Source organism: Solanum tuberosum, unplaced genomic scaffold (assembly GCF_000226075.1).
Source record: "Solanum tuberosum cultivar DM 1-3 516 R44 unplaced genomic scaffold, SolTub_3.0 scf00363, whole genome shotgun sequence".
In the NCBI taxonomy this organism is placed as follows: domain Eukaryota; kingdom Viridiplantae; phylum Streptophyta; class Magnoliopsida; order Solanales; family Solanaceae; genus Solanum; species Solanum tuberosum.
The window spans coordinates 117,473-139,491 of NW_006239298.1; the positions used below are offsets into that span (position 1 = coordinate 117,473).

Here is a 22,019-nt window from a genome sequence, read left to right on the forward strand (position 1 = left end):
TTACAATGAATAAAATAATATGAAAAAGTTAATAAGGTAAATGAATAGTCTAAATGTTACATAAGATGGATGGATAAAGAAAGGCATATAATGCCATTAAGGTGCAAAAACAATTGCTGCACAATTATGACTCTCTAAATGAGAGTTAACGTGCCAAAGCAATTGTTGCACAATTATGAGAGAAATGTAACCTAAGACACTCTAAATGAGAGTTAATAAGGCATGCAATGACACCAACGGATAATAGTGCAACAGGCACAATATATATATAGATTTTGGGGGTTATGTAGATTAAAAAAAGGAGTTATGAATATTATTAAGAGTATAAGTTGAAGATTTAGTGAGTTATTAGTAGCTATTTCTTATTTTATTAAAGATATTAAATATATATTATAGTGGTAGGTAAATATGTATTATAGTGATAGGTGAAAAGTTGAGTAATTGAATGTGAAAACTTTTCAAGATATTAAAAATAAAATAAATAAATAATGAAGGAAAAAATGGTCAAAAAAAAGGAGAAAATAGATAAATATGAATGGAGGCCATAGAGAGGTGCCACATCATCTTCTCTATGTTTCTCCTTTATATATATAGAGAGATATATATAGATTTTAGTCATTTGAGATTGAAAATTTCAGATACAAAAGGACCCGTTTGGCCATAGATTTTCCAAGTAATATTTGGGGAAAAAATTGGCAAATAGTGTTTGTCGATACAATTTGTCATTATTTGGCAAATATTTTTGCCAAATATCTCATATTCCCAAATACTAGTTTTTTCTAGTATTTGGGCCAAAATCTCATTATTTGGGATCTTTTAAAAATTGAAATTTTACACTAAACTTTTATCTTTTATAAAAACACCCTCTATAGTAATTGTTTGCGTTGTATTACATAATTTTTTACGTGAACACCAAAAATAAGTGATGAAAATATTCGGTGAATATGAAAAGTGATGATATGGTTATTGATGAAAATGATGAACAATCGACTCAGGGGTAACAAAGTCATGTGTTTTGTCTACGTCGCGATGTATGGAATGATGCTTGTTTCACTCACTCCAAACTACCACATTGCTCCAGTTGTCATGGACACTACTTGTTATTTGTTGCAACGAAAATTCAATTGACTTGTAATACAAACTTATGGTTAGTTTTGATAATTTTTAAAACTTATGGATATAAATCATATTTTTCTAAAAAAGTGAAATATGCTTCTCAAATACTATGGCCAAACACAATATTTTATTTTTTGAACAAAATTTGTCAAGCAATCTTCATGTTTAATTATGATGATATGATTCGTTTAGGCAAAATACGTTACAGCATACGCCACTCATAATTGTTATAAACGTGTGCCACACACACGACATAATATTTGTGGGTATAATCAATATTATGACTTTAATTTTAATATCACCTCTTATGAACAACAAATGCATTTGTTGATGGCCAACGGTGGAACGATTGACAACATTACTCTTGATAACTAGAGAAAATCAAAGGAGGCGGCGTGCAAAAAACATAATGTGTGAAAATAAATATAACTAAAGTCAATTTTCCCTACAATGAGGAAGGAAAATCATATGGATGTCTTGTCCATGTTATACCTAAAGGGGTAGTTTGGTACAAAAATTAATCGTGTAAGGATTTATAACACAATGATTAGTATTGTATGAATTAGTAATACATCAATTATTTTTTATCAAATGTTTGGTTCATTATTTCCTACCTAATTTCGTATTTGGTTTAAAACTTTACAAAAACAATTTCTTTTCAACTATATCCTTGAATTATTATGAAATTTTCTATTTTGTATAATTTGGTCAAGATAGATAAATGTCAGACATTATTATTTTTTATGGCCTTCTAACTAACTATAGTAAAAGAATAATTTTATCGTCATGTTTGCTAATTTCCCACTTGAATTATTTTAGGATAAATATTTGTCATCTTAATTAATTGATCACTCATAAAACGTCAATTTTCAATTTAGAAAAAGATAGACCATCTACTTAAAAATCGAAAAGACGGTAAACAATAGCAAAATGTAATAAATCATCCACGTTTACACAAAAAATTTCAAGTTGTAGTTTTGATATGTATACAATTTTATATATTGTTTAAACAATTAATAATTAGAAATCCGCATATATATTATCAAATAATATCAATTAAGATTACAAACGTAATGTGATCCTATACTTTAAAAAAATAAAAAAATGTAAGGAGGTATTTCATTTTATTTTTTTATCATAAAAAAAAGACTAGGGAGACTACGAATTTTCGAAAAAATGATAGTTTGGAAATAGTTCTCTTAATTATTTTTCTATGGGATGTACAATTTTGTAAAGTATGAAATTCTAGGATTCTAATACCATGTTAGTGTACAAAAGAGATAAAATCTTTTGACTACTTATAAATTGAATAGGAAAAAATGGCTTCTTTAAATTTCTAATATGTAAAAAATAAAAATTTTCTTATAAAAGGCAAAAAAATAAAACAAAATCATTAGTGCTCTCCAAAATTATCAATTCTCATGTGATCAGGTTATATTATTGTAATTTTCAGTCTAAGAATGACTAAATTCTTACAGGAATTAATATAAATGAAATGTTTATTTTGTCCATTACTTACCAACCTTTTCCCCTTCTAACATCATGATTAAGAAATACACTTTTACATAATGTAAAGAAAGTATCTTTTTAATAACATGATAAGGAAGTATAATTTTGACACTTTCTACAAGATGATAAGAAAACATAAATTTTTTAGTATGTAAAAAAGTATTCTTTCTATAACATGATAAGAAAATATATTTTTACTGCAAAAAAATATCTTTCCTACACCATAATTAGAAAATATACTTACCATTGAGCTATCAAACATTTAATCAAAATTGGATTGATTTTGTAAGGATTTCCTTAAAAAGCTTCCCTATTTTATAGTACTATCATCAATGAGTTTGAAATCTCTCTTTAATAGAATAATAACAAAGATCCTCAAATTATAAAGCAACACATTAATGTTTATAAAAAAAGGAAAGTAAAAACATATTACCATTAACAAAACAAAATAAGAATTATGAACGTTGATAATCATATACAGTATTATATAAGAAAACATTAATGTTTATTTTTCATAAAATCGAGCAAATAAAAAGACGTGCTTAATAAATAAAAAGAAGTTTTTTAAACAGGCACGGAGAGGATACGTAGGAAGGTCAAAGGAGTCGTGTAAAGCAAAGATGGAGCCCATCACCATCCAAATCAGTCCACCTTAGGATATGGCACGTGGAAAATGCAAGAAAAACAAAATCATTTTGGCTATCTTGTTTAATTTCTTCAATCTTCACTATAACAACTTTTTTTGTCTTTCTTCAAATCTTTATATTTTTTCAAGAAAGAGGATATCAAAATTAAATTACATATATTGTCTAATAAAAAATAAAAATAAAATTATAAATCACAATAATTAACGCTTAAAAATATAAAGACAGACCAGAGTAATTAGGATCAAAAGATCCAAAATGGATATAAGTTAAAATACTTTCGTATATAATCACGTATCACACGTCCCAAGAAGACCCATCATAGGACCCCACACCACCCGTATCACCCTTTTAAGTACTTATTACTATATTTTCATTAGCATAGGAGTTATAGCCGCGTTCAAAGCCGCCTACTTTTTTTTTTTCTCACAGACGTGTTTGTTAAAAGATCAATTATTTTCAAATTTGTATAAAGGTAGAGTGTTCAATTTTGATGTGGTAAATACAATTCTTGATTATAATTTGTATAGTTTTAGAAAGAGAGAGAGGAAATGTCAGCTGATCTGGAATCCATATCAGAAGCGACTTCTGGAGCCATTGGAGCTCTAGTTAGCACTACTATCTTGTACCCTCTTGACACCTGCAAAGCTAAGTACCAAGCAGAGGTTCAAGCTCATGGTCTCCGTAAATACAGGTTTCTTGTTTGTTTTTTTTTCATCTCGATTACCTACTTTTCTCTGATCATGGGATTTCTTGTTTTTGATGTTTGATCAGATTTTTGGTTGTTTTGTAGAAATGGGCAATTGATTGTTTCTTTTTGTACGATTGTTTTGTGGAGAAAAAAAAACATGAATTTTCTATAAAGGGGTGGGACTGGATCAACCAAGAACCCTTGATTGATAATCAAAATTTGGATCTTGAAAAGGGACTTGTGCTTCAGATTGATCAACTGAAATTGCTTTTTCAAGAATAAAAGTGAATTTTGTCTTTGGAAAAGCTTCAATGGCTTAATTTAGATATTCACCTTTTAAAAATGTTTCTTCTGCAAATCATCACATTATTCCCTTGTCTTTTTGGCTAAAAAGGCTTTCTTTCTACAGAATACTTATTTTGTAGTGAAACTCTTGGAAGTGATTTTGTCGGTAGACCTTTCAAAGTTTCTAGCCTTTAAATTTCAATTGCTTAGGTAAGAGTTTCCAGTGTTTGAGATCTACAGGGAAAGAAAGGGATGTCCCAAAATTTCCCAAGTTATCAGGGTTAATGGATAACAATGATTTGTTCTTTAAAGTTTGTAAGAAAATGTACAGCATTGAAGGAGGGTGGAATAGTCTGGGAATTTCTGTAGGAATCGACTTCTGTGAGAACTGAGTTATACCAGAACTCCCAACAACTTTGGGCATAAGTCAAAGGAAAAGTCCATTGCAGAGATTCAGTAGACCTTGTTAGCTAAGAGAGTTTTTCAAATACAGATATGAATTTTCGTCTGCAGAGATTATTAAGAGTTGCATCAGTAGGAGTTAGTCTTCATCTTTTCTTGCCGATTAAGAGTAAACGTCCATAATGTGTGAGATTAGCTGTGTTGTTGGAATTATCTATGTTAACCTCATAAGTCATAATTACCTATGTTGCATCTTTTGTTGATCCCAGGATCCGCAAAAGATTTCACTATTTTCTTGACTTTGTATTCTCTACTGAAACTTTATTGGCATGGTGGGGAATTGAGGTATTGCCTTCATATAGATGTCCAGCCTTTAGAGTTTCCAGGCAAGAAGGTTTTGTCATTATTGTGCAAAAAGCAGTGTGGCTATAATGCTTGGTCATCAAATTTGCAGATGTCCAATCCGAAGAAATCTTGCTTAGTCGATTAAGAAAATTCCCTGATTCTGAGTAGACCAAACCAATGGGGTGCATGAGCTTTCTATTGCGTCTTTTGCTTATATTAGAAGGTCTAAAAGTATCTCTACCTCCTCTGGTTCAGGGTCATTAGAGAGGCTTTAATTGATTGCAGACCTTTAGTTTAGGCAGTTCCATTTTAGAAGGGAATATTTTGAAAGCACACGATTTCTTGATTGAAGACGTCATCTCCTCTATTTTACAACTTTTAGTATGAGGAATGAAATTTCCCTTGTAATCTCATGCAAATGGAGTGCATGATTCATGGACTTGGAGATTTTTTGTGCAAACCCTTCATGTGATAACACTGTTCTTCAGGGTGTCTCATCATTATTACCTCTTAAATGATAGTAAATTTTTTCGGTTAGAAATCATCTGTTTTTTGTTTACCAAGATGGCTGATTGAGCTTATAGCCTAGTTTACTGTAATGAGTCCCGCCTAAATGCGAAGTTTAAATCTCATTACTTACTACTCAGTTATCAACAACTGATTTGAATAATGATTTTGAATATGACTGACCGCTCCTTTGAAATTTGGAATTTATAATGAAGTCTGGGACTGAGATTCCTTTAGTTTCTTTTACTGTGTCTCTTTTTCCAATTGTTGATCTCATTGAAGTGAAATAACACATCTAGAATTCGTACATTGCACATCCTTTCAGATAATGTGCTAATAATTATATTTGAATACACCTGTTTTTGGTACCTCTACCACTGTGTCTGTTAGAACATAGAGTATTATGCTTTTCCAGACATTGCTAATTTTGTCACTGATTCATTTTTGCCTTTCTGCAGTAATCTCTCTGATGTTCTGGTGGAGGCAATATCAAAAGGTAAGATACTGTCACTGTACCAAGGTCTGGGAACCAAGAACTTGCAATCTTTCATTGCGCAGTTTGTGTATTTCTATGGATATAGCTACTTTAAGAGACTCTATTTGGAGAAAAGTGGTTCCAAATCCATTGGAACAACAGCCAATTTGCTAATTGCAGCTGCAGCTGGCGCTTGTACAGCCATAACAACTCAGGTAAGAAGTTTGTATGCTTGCATTTGATTAGTATCTTGTTAAGTGACTTATTGGAAAGAGAAGAGCTTACTTTTTTTTATAGCACTTGCATGTTGTGAGAAAAATACAGCCTAAGAGTGTGTTTTGAAGACGTATTTTATGATCAACAGCAAATGCTTCTTGAGGGACAAGCAAGCATTTTGTTCTTTTGGCTATGGTAAATGCGGTACTGCCTATCTAGTTGTTTCCAACTGGGGAGGGAACTAAGAAAAAAAATTGTTGAGACATTGAAACTAGTTTTATGCATCTTTCAAATAATACGTGTCCTCAAATTTCCCCCAAGGAAAAATTGCAAAATTTTGGTTGCGCCTTAGAAGCAGGGCTTCTAATCTCAATCCTGCAACATAGACCAGTAAAAATTAATGGAGCGACTTTCCAGGTCGTTCATAGCTGCCCATTGCAAAAGATGTAATGCAACTCTCTCAATTTAAGATTGTTGCTCTAAACACTAAATTTCTCAAATGTTAAATCACGGAGTGTGATAAGGTCATGACTTATGTATGATATAAGGGTTTTCTGTATTAAGAATTGAAAATGTAGGCACATGAGCCAAAAACTCATTGTCAAATGTCCATGGTTCTTACTCCAATTGTTTGACATCACACTGATATTTACGCCAAAAGCTCAATTGGATTCTGATGTTAAGTTATTTGATGTTCTTTAGCCACTGGATACTGCTTCCTCAAGGATGCAGACAAGTGCATTTGGGAAATCAAAAAGCCTTTGGAAAACACTGACAGAAGGTAGTTGGAGTGAAGCATTTGATGGCCTAGGGATTTCTTTACTATTGACATCCAACCCTGCCATTCAGGTACTTAGATATTTTCTTGTAAAATTGAAGGGGAGTGTCTAGTTGCACTAGTATACAGATTTGATTTGATTAATGGAGCCTTGCGAATTCAAGTAATGTTATTATATGTGAAGCCACAAATTTCTACTGATTGACGATAGAGTATATGCTAAAATAGATGTTTATGTGATGCAGTATACAGTTTTTGATCAACTTAAACAACGATTGCTGAAAGATAAAGAGAAGACAACAGAGAAAGGCACATCATCGCCTGTTGTACTTTCTGCATTCTCTGCTTTTGTATTAGGTGCACTGTCAAAGAGCATAGCCACTGTTCTAACCTATCCAGCGATCAGGTTGGATTTCTTTTAACTTCTATCATGGATTGACATTATTTCAGATCCAATATAAGCCTTTTAACATTAACCTAAAATCAGGTGTAAGGTGATGATTCAAGCAGCAGACAATGACGAGGATAAGAAGGCTGAACCTAAATCAAGTAAGACAATCAGTGGTGTCATATGCTCTATCTGGAAGAAAGAAGGATTCTTGGGTTTCTTCAAGGGATTACATGCTCAAATCCTCAAAACAGTGTTAAGCTCTGCATTGCTTCTAATGATCAAGGAAAAGATCTCTGCCACAACTTGGGTCCTCATACTTTCACTTAGGAGATTTCTGCTGCTCAGGCAGAGAAAGCTAAAAAGTGCTTAAATTGTGAGCATTTAAAAGTGCTGAGTCTGTGTGAAAAAAAGGCTTATATGAGAAATCAGAAGAAGAAAGGGAGTTCATTGCAAGGTTGCAGTCTAAGTAGTTAGTTCCAATTACAGTCTGCAAGGTGCTCTAGCAGAATGATGAATTTAAGAGAACAATATGATAGTTTTTGGTCTTCTTAGAAGAGAATAATTTGACAAGATTTTTTTTCTTCTTCTTTTGATGACGTTAGAATAATGTGGTTAAAGAATCTCTTTTTAGTTACTCTGGAACAAGTCTTTAGAAGAAATATTGGGGTTTTACTTCTGGCGGCAACATGATTGCACCTACTTTCAAAGCTCATTGTGATATCTTCTTGACTTTGGATTCTCGTTAGCATTTACTTGTCCAAGTATTGCGGAACCAGGAGAAAGATACAATTTTATTACTACGTATATTCAAACTATATTATTGGATTTATTTAAAGTCAGCGCGTCTGGGAGATCTCTATTATTTAATAGTATGTGTTTTTCGTTGTTCTATATTACAGAGGGACTATGTTTAAACACAACGCTTCGGCTTCATCGTCTCACTCAATTTTTACAACTAAATTTAAATGCCACTGGCAAGTCAAAGAACAGTTTTTGTATCACCAGTATAGGGCAATTATAATATGTATCACAAAAATGTATACATAATCCATCGATAAAAACCACACCTAGGTATACATTTTTGTGATGCATATTATAATTTATCCTTTAACCTTTTCTCTTTGAAACAAATTTTCCTTATCATTTCCTTTTTTCTTTCTTCCAAAATTTCTACAAGAAAATGAGGAACGAAAGCCGAATGAGCACATTCGTGACTAATTTACACTATGTTCCCCTTTTAGGTTACTGAACAGATTTGGTTTTATTCGTAAAAATAGAGCAAATATAATTCATGAGAAATTACTCTTTCGGATAATTTTAGAATTGAATAACGTTAGCCTCAAGTTTAATATTTGTTTGTAGTTTAACTTTAAAGAAATAGATTATTGTCTAGTATTTACAAAAAATTAAATATCTAACCTTTTCATATAGTAAATTTTTTTAAGTTTACTCAGACATAATTTTTAAATCATGACCTAAAAAAAGTCACAAGTGAAATAATAATAAATCAATTTCCAAATGGGCACAAATTTCACTACATAAAAACCTTAGGAAAGTTGGGACCCATAACCCCAAGCCCAAAATTCCAAGATCCACCACCCCTTACCTGAAAAAACCAACCAAACAAAACCCCCAAAATAAAAAAATAAAAAAGAAACAAATAGAAAGAGTTTGGCGGAGGATCACAGATCTGTGTCTGAGACTGAGCTGAAAGAACAAATTTGCATATATACACACATAAAAATCCCCTTCCTTCGTTCTACAGAAAGGAAACGAAGATGATGTCCAGCAATTACACCGCAATTGATAGTCAGAATGTTTCAGGATCTGTTCCTGTAAGGTTTTTCTCAATTTTTCTAATTTTTTTTCGGTTTCATTGAATTATTCTTCTAGCCGTTGTTCAGATCTAATTGTGTTTTTTCTTGAATATTGCAGGCAGCTGCAGATCCACCTGGTCAAGTTGCCGTCAAATTCACTGGTAATGTCTTCACATTTTCAACAAAATCATAGCTTTTTTTTTTTTTTTGGATCATATTGAATTAGTTTTGAAATTTTGGACTTAATTTGTGATTGCAGAGTCGAATTTGCAGACATTTCCACCTTCCAGTTCCCAGGGGAAAATCTCTGGTGCTTCTGGACCTCCACGTGATGCTGACGGTATCTGCTCCTAATTTACTGATATACTACTATTTTTATTTATGAAAGTAAAAAAATTTATAAGTAGTATGTAGTTTTCAGCTAAATTCAGCTGAGTTTTCTGCAAAAGAAAGAATAAAGGGGTAAAAGGAAAAAGAAGCAGGATTCTTTAGAATTTAGACATATACGTATTAGAGCTAGTGCAGCTTGTAGGTTTGATTCTAGATCTTTGAAGTTGATGATATGACACTTGTATCTGGTAAGGGTCTAGCCGTCTAGGCACGTTCTGATGCTAAAGTTGAGTTTGCAAACATTTCCTGTTCTTAAGTATATTCAATTCCGCACCCAAGGGTGTTACCCAGGGGCGGATTTACCATTCGGTGTTTGTATTATATCATTGGTTGCTTCATCATGTCATGCCTGGATTAACATTGAGGTTGTCCACGATACGGTTCTTGCACCAGCGGTAATACATGCTTTACCTAACCTTATGTATTTAAGATGTCATCAATAGAATCAGAATCGTAATAACACTGACATTGATAACATCTTTGACCTTGATATGATTTGAATTGTTAACTTGACAGCTGAAATGTTTTAATCACCAAAGGATAATGGATGTTATTATATTTGTCAACAATGTTTCGAATTTACTGGCGAAAAAATATTCTCGACTGGCATCTTTTACTTGGTGCAAGTTCATATGCCTATAGATATCCATGGTGGAAAGTGGTGCTTTAATTGTTCTTGGAGGTTTGGTTTGGAGATGTTCCACCTAAAATGGATCAATCTTTGTTGAGCAACTTTAGCTTGACCAACCTACGCTTAAGTGGGTACAAAACAATTATCCTTCAAAACGGGATGTAATTAGAATAGAAGAGTTGGAGAGATGTTGGCATGCTACTGGTTAGAAGTGACAAAGTGGGGAAGGTCTGTAAATTTCCCAAGAAACTGCCAGGTTAAATTAGGAATGCAAGTTTCTTGAACAAAACAAGTTAGGCATAGCGCTAGTTCCTGCTTCAATCTGTTTTTAGTAGCGCCAGTCAAAATCAATTTTTTGGAAGTTTGTCTGGAACAGTGAGCAATTCAGTCCTGATGTTGCTTTGTGGAGATTAAAAGTGGTAAAGAAGGGAAATTGATTTATTAGCTAATGAAATTTTTAAAGAAGTCTTGTTATGGAAGATCTTGATAGTGGGCAAGACACTACAAATAGTGGGGAGATCATTCATCAGAATGGGAAAGAACTCGTTTGCTAGTAGTCTAGTTACTATATGATACATTAGAATCATTGGAAAGAACTTGTTTGCTTATACAAAATAGTAAATACGAATACAATTTGGTGTGAACTATAAGTCAAAATGAGGTGAGGAAAAAATCGTTTTTCCAGAATAAAAATAGGAAAATAAGGAAATTCCAGAATGGGTTTCGAGGGGTTGCAGTAATGTGGTCACATTTACTCTAGGTATACCTAATTCCTTACAGGTTTTATCATCTGGTGTTCCTTCATATTGATTATTGAGTTATTTATTATCTTCAAAAAGATAATCTCTCAAAGTTTTAACTGAAGGAAGCTGCAAGTCATGCTATTCTGTCCTTTTCGTTATGTTAGCAAATATATTTTTCTTAGTTTAAGTTGAATTTACTTCTATTCTCTTTTTGTTTAATAATTATAATTTGTTGTTGTAGATTCATTCTCTAAACCAGTATCTGGTTCTGATGAGCCCCAGCAGAGTGGTTGGTTTCGCGCTTTCACTATTGCTGCTTATAAGCCCTATTTTGATGTTGATACCTCTGATGTTCTTGAGAGGATAAAAGATTCACTCCTTCCTTTCACGGGGTCCTTTTCGGAGAAGACTGCCGATAAGCCAGACTTGTATGCTCCGTGTTCTTTCATTTTCTATTGTTTATTGAATTAGCATTTATTCTCGTATATTATTCTGAATTATAGCTCGTGAGAACTTATCACCAATAGTTGTTTCCTGGAAATATAGATTTTTGGTTTTTGCCATTTTTTTGATAAGGTAGGGTTTGACCATTATAAAATGGCATTTATATTTTTTTATCCCATTCACTTCCATCAGTTCTCTGCCCTTGGTATTTCTCGTTTCTAAGAGAACAAGAATGCTTCTTCCCCCCTGTTGACACTTCTCTTTTTTTTTTTTTTTGATAACCGAGAAATCCGTCTGTGACCCGCCCTTTGGACCAATCACAGCCTTCTAAACTCGGTGGATAATGGGCCCGCCCCTCTACCCTTCTCCACTTAAATACCGGGCTTTGCTTTGCATGGTGTGGGGCTTGAACCTGCGACCTAAGCCACAAATCCTCCACCTGTTGACACTTGACACTTCTCTTCTTGAATATTATTGTTCTAATTTTTATTTTTTATATTTTAGGTGGCGATTCCCCTCAACGAGTATCCCTTTCTGACTATTCCTTCCTACAATATTCTCATTGATCAGATATTTAGACCTTGATTTTTTTCCTCCCTTGGAGACATAAAGTGACTAAGAGGCATTTACTGCCACTACTGCCCCTCTGTACGGCTTTAGCCCCACTTTTACCTGTGCTGTGAGTAAGAAGAAGCTTGTTCAGAACTTGGCTGTAGGAAAGTTTTGCTAAAGGGTGCAATGTAGGAAGAGAAACGATGTTTGCAAACTTTGCATCTAAACCAGCCTAAACTTTTGCTAGATGCTTATGCAGCCATTATCTGCACTGCATTGTGTCCTTTAAGATATCATCAGTGCATTTTTCAATTGTTTCCATATTTTCGAATTTCTCTACCATAACTATACAATTTTTTTATTTTAGGTATGGCCCGTTCTGGATATGCAGTACCTTGGTTTTCGTTGCGGCTTCCATTGGTACATTTATCACCTATATAGCACACAAGCTACAGAACAAGGAGTGGAACTATGACATCAACCTTGTCACTTGGTCCGCGGGATTATTCTATGGTTATTCCACTATAGTTCCTCTTTGCTTGTTTCTAGTCCTCAAGTACTTCTCTGCCCCATCTGGCCTCGTTCAGCTGCTGTGCCTTTATGGCTATTCCCTTTTTGTCTTCATTCCAGCATTGGTAAGTTTTATGTAATTGCCGGATACTTTGTTGAACTTTTGGAATCCTGTTACTTGATTAATCATTTCACACTCATTTTAAGTTTGGCATTAGGATCCATACTAAGATCTATGGCTACTCTGTTTACAGTGTCTGTCTCTTGTTCCCTGGGAGATAATGAGATGGGTGGTTGCTGGTGTAGCTGGCTTCATGTCTGCCACATTTGTTGCTCTTAATCTGAAACACCACATAGCATCGGCTGGCGAAAGGTGGTTCCTCATTGTGGCTGCTATCTTCCTGTTGCAACTTGCTCTTGCCTTGGTACTGAGGGTTTACTTATTCAACGTTACAGTATAGCTATGAAACTATTGAAATGTATCTAGGATCGGTTTGAATTATGTCATATTAATCACAGAGAGAGCACACTGTTCTTCGTATCAACTTGACTGGAAGTGTGGCTTGGTCATTGAAACGGAACTGTATTCATTCATTTTTGACAATATACAATAATATAGTTTCACTTTCAGGTAAAGGTTCGTTCTCAGCTTGTGGTCCTCTTTCTCCCTTTATCTTAAGGTGTATGTCAAAATCTTTGGTCGTGTCCTCATAAGTAGGTTTGAAAATGTTACACTTTTGAGCTTAAATAGTAGTCTTGATGTTCCAGGGATCAATGATTTGGTCAAGCATTTGTGTTCAGTGTCGAGATTTGTTAAGCAAAGGCCACCTACAAGATATTCAAAGCATGCGGAAATACTTTTGCTTGCGATGATAACCCTTGAATGACCAAATTTCAATTTTTTGTCTACCTTTTCTTACTCTGGTTGCTCCTTTTGCGGTCAACATTAGATTGTGATGATTAGTTACTATTTTCTCAACTCTTGCTGCTGCACTCCTTAATACTACTACTCTTCATAGTCAGACTATTCATCTCAAGAAAATACATGTATGCAAATTCAATTTACTAAATTGACGTATAAACTTTTTCATATGTCAATGGAGTATATATTTTTAGAATTTAGAAAGACCCTCGAATCACCAAGTTGGCTAAGACAAAGGAGACAACTACTGCAAGCTATTTTTGCCAGTTAGCATATAGGAAGATCATAATCTCAAAGTCTAAGCTTTATACATTATACAACACGTGTAGTGATCGTATCGTATCTTCGAGTTCAACCAATGTGTCATTAAAGGTAGTACTTTCTAATTTCCATGTTTATACTTGAATATGTCTTGATATCTTCATTACATATACAACGACAAAGGTTTTCTTTCTTCTTTTTATGGACAAATAAAATAATGAGAGTGGGAATGCAGTTTAATCACGCTAAGCCAAAACTCAATTAGCAACTTACCTAGCGGCTAGTAGTTTCAAATCTTTGAATAGATATAGAGATGATTTTATTGCCGCCCAAAAACATCATATTCGTTTATGTTATAATCGTTTAAAGAGCTGACAATAACTTTCTTCCCCGAAAATCATAGTAGAAAGGACATTTTCTTCGGGCATATTTCAAAAGTAACTAAAGAATTTTCAAAAAATAAAGAGGGCGGCTACTCATCACCCCAACCTCAAATGGCTCATCTAGATGCTACGCCTCTAACTCTAAGTGTTCAATTTCCAATAAGTTTAGGACAGTAGAGATATTAGCTAAGTAAGAAAATTAGGCATTAGTAAAAGGGAAAAAAACAAGTTGCCCAAACACAAAAACCCGTCATATGAATTGGGAAGGAGTAGATTTAATAAATCAAGAAGGCTGTCTGTTAACTTGTAACTTGTTAATATAAAAAAAATCCCAAAGTACCAAAACATATACAAGTCAGAAAAATTCAAGAAATTAGTACTCATATATAGTATAATCAATTAACCTATTGAAGAAAGAGTTAAGCTTTAGAGGAAAAAGCATAATCAACTTGATGCAAAAGAAAGAATACCAATAACTCATTTTACTATAGTATATAAATTAAAATTTAAACAAAACGTCACAAGATTTTATGGTCGGAAGAGACGGAGAGAGATGATAATTTAATAGTACAAATCTCTACTTTTAAGAGGGGTTAGAACAAAAGAAGAAACAAAAAATGGTATTAAATCAAGGTAGAAGCCTAACTCAAAACAAAACAAAACGCTAAAGATGCCTTTTATGAAAAATGTGTTGTTTCTTCAAGGCAAGAACCCTTTTGATTATGAAAATCAAAGCCATAAAGTACTTCAACATATTTTTCTCCGTTTGATTCTCGTGACACACTTTTCTTCTTAGTCTTAATGACATAATTTATAGCCATATAAATATCTTAGACTTGTTTTAGATCACAAATTTTAAAATTCTTTTTTGAACTTTGTAATAAGTCTAACGATGCCTCATAGATTGAGAAGGTGAGAGTAGGTGACAGTCAACACAAGAGCTAAATTAAATTGTACTATACCTAGAAATTTGCACAAACATTAGGTTTTGGCCTTTTAGACTTTATGGAAAGACACTAAGCTAGAGTCAAAGTAGATCCTGAATTTAAGGTATGTGGATTTTTACCCAAAAGCTTATAGAAAAAGCCTATTGGTAGAAATTTCTAAGAATTTTAGCAATCACTGTTTGTGCTGACATTACATTTTGTCATCATCCATACTTCTCCAAGAATGTAACTTGTTTAAAATTACTAAAGGAAAAAAAGTATTCAACCAAATCCCACCCAAAAAGCCCTTTGTATATATTGACTAATTACTTCACACTTTTCACACGCACACACATTGTTTAATTAGAAAGCTACTACCATGCAGCTCCCTCAAATATATATACTCATTCACAACATTTAATCTTTTCTCACTTGGTTCATTAGCCATATCTTTCATATTTTTTTTCTCAATACAAAATATATCAAGCAAGAGAGACAGTGAGAAGAAGTTCATTAAAGGGCCATGCTTGCCAGAACAAGTATCGTACTTATATTAATGATCTTTGTGACGATACAACAAGATGTTTTGGGAGGTCGCGGGTACCTGATGGAGCAAGATAACAACAACATTAATATGGAAGATAATGCACAAAGTCCTGTAGCTACTACAAGGAGCATCAGCCACATTATTGGAGATGATGAAGGTGGTTTTGTTGCATATGTCAATAGAGAAGTGCCCTCATCTCCTGATCCCTTGCACAATAGATGAGTAAATTAAAGAAGAGACAATATATAGTTGTATATATATATAGATAGATAGAAACATGAATTGCTCTGTAAGGGGTTGTGAAACATTGTCATTTTTATAATAATGGCCAAAACACTCAGGAGTTCCTTTGTTTTTTTAGTTTAATTAAGGAGAAGTTACTGCCTTTTCTTGTAATCAACATCTCTGGAAACCCCTTGAGATTTCAGTATGAGTTTTTTTTATTCTTTCACTAGTTAATTAAATTGTGAAACCTGCTTTCATTTACCTATTTCCCACTCATGTGAATGTTCTCCCTTTTCTCAAGTAGAATTCATATTATTGTGTAATTCATGTAGGGTCATTTGTGGAGTGTATAGAGTGGTGAACATTGAACAAGACTTTGAAGCTTAGAGAATACGTCTAAAGCATCTTTTAATTATTGACTTCAATAGTAGGAGAATTAAATAATTGCCTTTTTCCTCATGAATTTGACTAATAATTGTAGTTGTGATTTTCATCGGGATGTGACTAATAAACTTGTAGAAAAAGATAACATTATGCACACGCGTTGAAAATTAACCTCATTGTAGGACCCTTTTATCACATGGATTAAGGACTAATTAGGTCCTACTTTGAATTACTTCAAAAAGCAACGTTGAGTTTTCTTTAATTTCCTCTCATTTAATTTTTAATATTCAACTTTAGGCTCCCTTTTGCGTATAACAATTTACCCTCTGAAAACTGGTAGAACCAGAGATTTGACAGGCAACCTACTGTCATTCCACCATAATGGTAATGTAGTCATGAGATTTCTCATATTACTAACCAGCCCATTACTGTAAAATCCCTCAATTCAGAAATCATTAGTGACAATTCCATCTACAGTAGGGATAACAACAAAATATAGGTTCAAAAAGGTTTAAATAATCATGCAATTAACATCTGACAATATAGTAATAGGAGTTAAAAAACAATCTATCAACTTAAACCAAAAATGACATCAAGTGGGAGATAGCAATCTGCTTTTCTAAGTCGATGACCCACTTAAATAAACTGTTTTCTAATTCGTTTGTTACACTTCCAAATTCAAAACTAGCTGTCCTTGCCTTCATTCCCTTGTTCCTCCTCAGAACTCCTTATAAGGAGAATCCAAGTTCAAGAGAATACATGATTTAGCTCTTTTCGCAATGGAAGTTTAAGTGTATAAGATTGGATAGATTATCATGCCTTTGACTTCTTTCCTTTAGCTTCTTTTGCTGGAGGGGCCTGGAAAGGCATGAATGTCTTCCCACCCATGTATGGTCGTAGAACCTCAGGAATTTCAACTCCATCCTCCCTCTGGTTGTTCTCAAGTATACAGCACATAGTCCTCTCTGTCGCTGTAAGGGTGGAGTTCAATAAATGCACATACTGCTTCGCTTGCTCATTACCCTAAGGAAACAATAAATGTCAAAGTAGTTCAAATTTGTGTGAAACAAAATATAAACATTGGAAACTAAAGTTGACTTGCACTGTTCGATAACACTCTGAATATATACTAGTGAAATACCTTCTTCTGTCCAAACCGAATTTCCAATTTCCTCGACTGATAGTCTGTGCAGTTTGAGCAGGACACAAGCTCTCTATAAGCTGATGATGCAGGGTACCACCCTTCCAGATCATACTTCTTTGCTGCTGCATCATTCAGTGCGCCAGAAACAATAGCCACAATTTGGTAAGGAATGTTTAGCTGTGAAAAAGAAAAGCGATGTTTAGATTTCCTTGAAATCAGCCTAATGATAAATAATATGACTAAACAATAGTAAATGGCTAATACTTGACACAGTGAACCAGAATCCATTCCTGAGCTGCAAAGTCATTTCAGACTGGGCTTATTTTAATCAGATAGTGGTCCATTAATAATCTTTTTTTAAAAACCGAGAAACACCAAGGGGATGGTTCGAAACTCAGTGGATAACAGGCCCACCCTTCTATAACCTTCTCAACTTAAATACTAGGTTTTTGTCTGCGGCAAGTCTTGAATCTGTTACTTGCACCTAACCCACACATCACAAGTTGCAGTCTTCCCACTAGATCAAAGCCCTTAAAGAGGTGGCCCTATGGATCAAAGAGTTGGAATAGCAACCTTAGGAACCAATCCTTAAGGCAACAAAAGGTTAATTCTTACCTTCTACCTAAAAGCTTGACGTGCGAATTCACCCTATACATGTGCTACTGGGAGATCGGACCTGGTAGGATTAGTCAGTTGTGCACAAGCAGGTCCTGACTAATAAAAACTATAAAGCAAAACAGTTTCCGGGACTATTTTCAAAAGAACTTCATTCTACAAATGGCCAATCAATTTGTAGCAATTCAATTATTCATTACCACTATATCTTAAAGCACAAAATTGCAGGATTTAACAGAATGAGTTGCTTAAACAAACAACTTTGATTTCAAAAGTAGCTAATTGCATATATATCTGAATACGGGATATTGGACAAAAGAAAGATTATTTCAAGAAAATAACTCCTGATGGTTTTGCATCGGTGTGTTCAGGAGGTGCAAACCCAGACAAAGTGACATTCTGATTCCAATGAGTACCTGCTATATACAAATTGGTGTAATTTAGTCTGAAGGGGTGTAGCATAATTATGGAAGGTAGTGCTGCAGCGACCGAGTAACAATTTGTCACGTTCCTACCCAGTAAATAATTGAGGGACTTTGGTGACTCATTGAGTTAGAAATATAAATAGACCTTTGTCCTATCAATATTTCTTAAGCAGATTTAAAGATACTTCTTCTAACAGAAGCAATATCCCAGAAAAAGGAAGAGAAAATCAGACGTACCTGCTGAAAGAATTCCTCTGAGTTCTTAATCATCTCTTCATGCATGTCCCACGAGTCATTGCCATTTGGACTGGTTAAACAAAACTGTTCCACTTTCTCAAACTGATGGACTCTAAAAATTCCAAGTGTGTCGCGGCCATGTGAACCAGCTTCCTTGCGGAAGCATGACGAGTATCCAGCATACCTGGTGAATGGCATGGATGTTAGTCCATAAAAGCCAACTGGCAATAGAGGACACTGTTGGTGCCAGGTTGAGTTACAATACCTTAACGGAAGCTGTGAAGGATGAATCCAGTCATCCAAATGATAAGCACACAGAGGTTGTTCAGCAGTGGCAATCAGATATTTGTCATCTCCTTCACCAGTGACCTATCAAAATAAAAGATAATTGAGGTATGTCTCACCACCAAGCCATCAATAATTTCAAACAGGAAAGCAAATAACGCTAAGAATGTAGAGTTAATGTAAACCTTAAATCAGGGATAGGGAAATTCTATTCTGATGTACATATTTCAGGGACTTTCTTGTCCAATAAATGAAATATCCTTTTCTTTAAAAAAAATGCAGAGTTACTGTCACTAATGAACAGTATATTGGTGATTTTTCATTCTGACACAACTCAAAAGGATCCTCCAAAATAAACCGACATTGTTTTCAAAAGGACTTTTGTTGCAGTTACAGTAACTAATTCATGGAATGGGCTGCACTATGAGTCTCTATTAACTCCATTCAGCACCATGTACCAAAACATACGGGAGATTACCTTGTAGAGTTCTTCATCAAACTGAGCTAACTGAGCACACTTTGCCATGATATCTTTCCTCATGAAGAACGGAGTCTGCAATGGCGTATATTTCCTCTTCTCCAGGAAATCAAGAGCAAAATTAATTAATGCTTGGTTAAGACGTACACCATCCCCTTTCAGATAGTAACCTCTTCCTCCAGCAACATTTGCACCTATATATTTTAAATACTTTGCATTAACTTGCAAGTCATATACCAGTGAACAAAAGAATACAAATTGAACAACAAAATTTTCAGGAAGGAAAAGGGTAAGAGGAACAATTTATCCTGAATATAGCGGGTTGACAGATAAAAAATAACGGATGGAAAAACAACTCCAGAATACAACATATGACCAAATAACTGTGAACAAAGCAAGCATAGAATGGGTAAATGCCAAAAAAAAGGCCAGTCTGAGAGAGAGAGGGAGAGAGAGAGAGAGAGAGAGAGAAGGCAGAGCAGCTCAGCAGTAAGCACCATGCTTTAAATAAGCAGACAACCATGGGCTTCTATATAAGTTTATTTGATATTTAATACATGAAAAACTCTCATATGGTGTTTTTAAAGCAAGATGTCCTGTTTTCTAATACCCACATGAAAAACTCTCATATGGTGTTTTTAAAGCAAGCGCACTTAATAAATGCAAGATGTCTAATCCCATAGCTCAATATAGCCCTTACCCTTGGTTATGTCTGCAATTCCAAGAGCTTCCACGAGATCAACATGGTTTTTAAGACCCTTCTCAGTCCGCCTCTCTCCCCATGTTCGAACTACAGCATTATTTGCCTACAAAATAATCTTTGGTTAAAAGAGAAGTTCTTATTTTAACTTGCATATGTCACTAAAAAAGCAACAAAATCCACATACCTCATCATTACTAACTGGTACTGAATCATGTACAAGGTTACCAATGATTTCCAGCTTTGAATATAAAGCGGCTCGAGCCTCTTGTACTTCTGCCTCTTTCTTTGCAGTTAGTTGCTTGTTCTCTGCAGTGTCCTTAATTTTTTGACTTGCATCCTCACCAGACTTTATCAAAGGAAAATAACAGTATCAACACCAACATTGAACTTAAGAAAAACATACATGCTTGGTAATATTAAAAAGAAAACAAAGTCAGTAGCCAATGAAATAGGTAGAATTAACTTTAGTTGCTCAAGAATCAAGAACTAAAATATTCCAATAATAGCATTCGACCTATTTGAGTTTCGTAGAGCCATAAGTTCTAATAAAGGAGGATAATCGTGGTAGGTTGATAGCCAGCATAAAAATAGTCTTAACAACATGAAGATCATTGTAATATTATCTCTTATAATCCATCATTCCTCACCAGCATGAGGGACAGTCTCTTTGTCAAAAGAAGGAAAACACTTCTGCTTCTGACTATGGAATCAAAAAAGAATCTTTCTTTTTCAGTACAGAAACAAAGCTTTTACCCTCCATAATTCTTTTCATAACAAGAAATAAGGTTCAAACATTGGCTTTTACTTTCAGACTATAACAATAGAGAAGGACCAAACCTAACATTGGAACTGGAATTTAGGGTCATCAATGACATATAAACATTAGAGAGACGTAGGTAATAAATATTATTCTACCATCTAATCTTCTACAGCTTTCAGACTTGCCAGTTGCCTAACCGGTACATTGCAATGCATATTTACACTTGAAATTGAACAACTTCTTAGGTTCTCCTTTCAATTAGGTCCAAAATAAATGATGTGGTATACTGTAATCATAACGATGCCGAATAGGCATGAATCAGGCTGGTCGATGTGCTGAATTATGAGCTCTTATTGCAAGATATCAAACGATGTAAAAAGAACAATTGACAAGAAGAAAATGACAGATGAATTCAACAACTAAATAGAACACTCACAATTTTGAGCTTGGCAACTTCTTTGTTGATCTTGTTGAAATCTTTCCGCAAGTTATCAACCTCAAACTGGCCTGAATTATACACGAAGCTTCATTAAATCACAACCTTTAATTTCCTCCACTGACATTTAGACACTAATTCATTATCAATCTTTAACACTAAAAAACTTCATCAAAGCAACATTGCTATTGAAAGTAGTAGGCCAGTGCTGAATCCATATTTACAGAGGAGAGTTCTCCACAACCAACAAAAGCCTAAAAACAATTAAAGTTGACCTATCAAAACTATTAAACATTATCCTATTTGCTAATATTGTTATTAATCTTTAGTATATATTTTCATCACACATTAAGAAGCAGAATGGCACACAAGATAGAGATTATTCACCGAAATTTTACTGTGATATGTAAATTGAAGAAGATAGAGATGACTTACGCTGACGCCATTCTTTGTCAAGTTGGATGACCTGATCGACAAGATCGACATCAGCAAACCGACGACGCTGAGATTCACGAATGATTTCGGGATTGTGTCCCTTGTCTTCTCTGAACAGATTTATGTCCAACATCTTCTCTGAAACTTACACAACTGAAACAAAACTAAATCAATTGGCAAGGAAAACAAAATCGATGTTTATAACAAAATTGAAGTTGAAAATGGAGATGAACCCAGAATTACCGGAGATGTGCTAGTCGAAGTCGAAGGCGGCGGCGGCGCAGGGTTTATGTGTTTACCTTCCAAGCCAGTATCCAAACAACAGTATGTACAAACGTTTTTAGAAAAAAAAAAAACCCTAAAATAGTCCCATCATATTGACCCTGTAACTTTAATAATCCATAATA

At 34.2% G+C, this 22,019-nt stretch overlaps 3 protein-coding genes across 4 annotated transcripts; 2 read left to right on the forward strand and 1 right to left on the reverse strand.

Moving 5' to 3' along the window:
* The first annotated feature begins 3,669 nt into the window (after nucleotides 1–3,669).
* Nucleotides 3,670–8,194, forward strand: LOC102580245 (peroxisomal adenine nucleotide carrier 1). Its single transcript, XM_006361789.2, has 5 exons — nucleotides 3,670–3,963; nucleotides 5,958–6,189; nucleotides 6,893–7,039; nucleotides 7,214–7,374; nucleotides 7,456–8,194. The coding sequence occupies exons 1-5, from the start codon at nucleotides 3,821–3,823 to the stop codon at nucleotides 7,727–7,729; spliced, it is 957 nt and encodes a 318-aa protein (XP_006361851.1). The 5' UTR covers nucleotides 3,670–3,820; the 3' UTR covers nucleotides 7,730–8,194.
* A 726-nt stretch (nucleotides 8,195–8,920) lies between these two features.
* LOC102580575 (protein YIPF1 homolog) lies at nucleotides 8,921–13,094 on the forward strand. The gene is made up of 6 exons (XM_006361790.2): nucleotides 8,921–9,194; nucleotides 9,295–9,337; nucleotides 9,436–9,516; nucleotides 11,182–11,368; nucleotides 12,304–12,571; nucleotides 12,701–13,094. The coding sequence occupies exons 1-6, from the start codon at nucleotides 9,138–9,140 to the stop codon at nucleotides 12,905–12,907; spliced, it is 843 nt and encodes a 280-aa protein (XP_006361852.1). The 5' UTR covers nucleotides 8,921–9,137; the 3' UTR covers nucleotides 12,908–13,094.
* A 3,496-nt stretch (nucleotides 13,095–16,590) lies between these two features.
* Nucleotides 16,591–21,983, reverse strand: LOC102580921 (serine--tRNA ligase). 2 transcript variants are annotated; one of them, XM_015315508.1, is made up of 10 exons: nucleotides 21,856–21,983; nucleotides 21,613–21,750; nucleotides 21,178–21,248; nucleotides 20,166–20,327; nucleotides 19,979–20,084; nucleotides 19,279–19,472; nucleotides 18,781–18,884; nucleotides 18,516–18,699; nucleotides 17,236–17,415; nucleotides 16,591–17,117 (listed from the first exon to the last, which is right to left on the reverse strand). In XM_015315508.1, exons 2-10 carry the CDS (start codon nucleotides 21,743–21,745, stop codon nucleotides 16,908–16,910), a joined length of 1,344 nt encoding a protein of 447 aa, XP_015170994.1. In that variant the 5' UTR covers nucleotides 21,746–21,750; nucleotides 21,856–21,983; the 3' UTR covers nucleotides 16,591–16,907. The 2 variants fall into 2 exon arrangements, with proteins under 2 accessions (XP_015170994.1, XP_006361853.1); XM_006361791.2 differs by having other exon boundaries at nucleotides 21,613–21,765.
* Nucleotides 21,984–22,019: the final 36 nt, after the last annotated feature.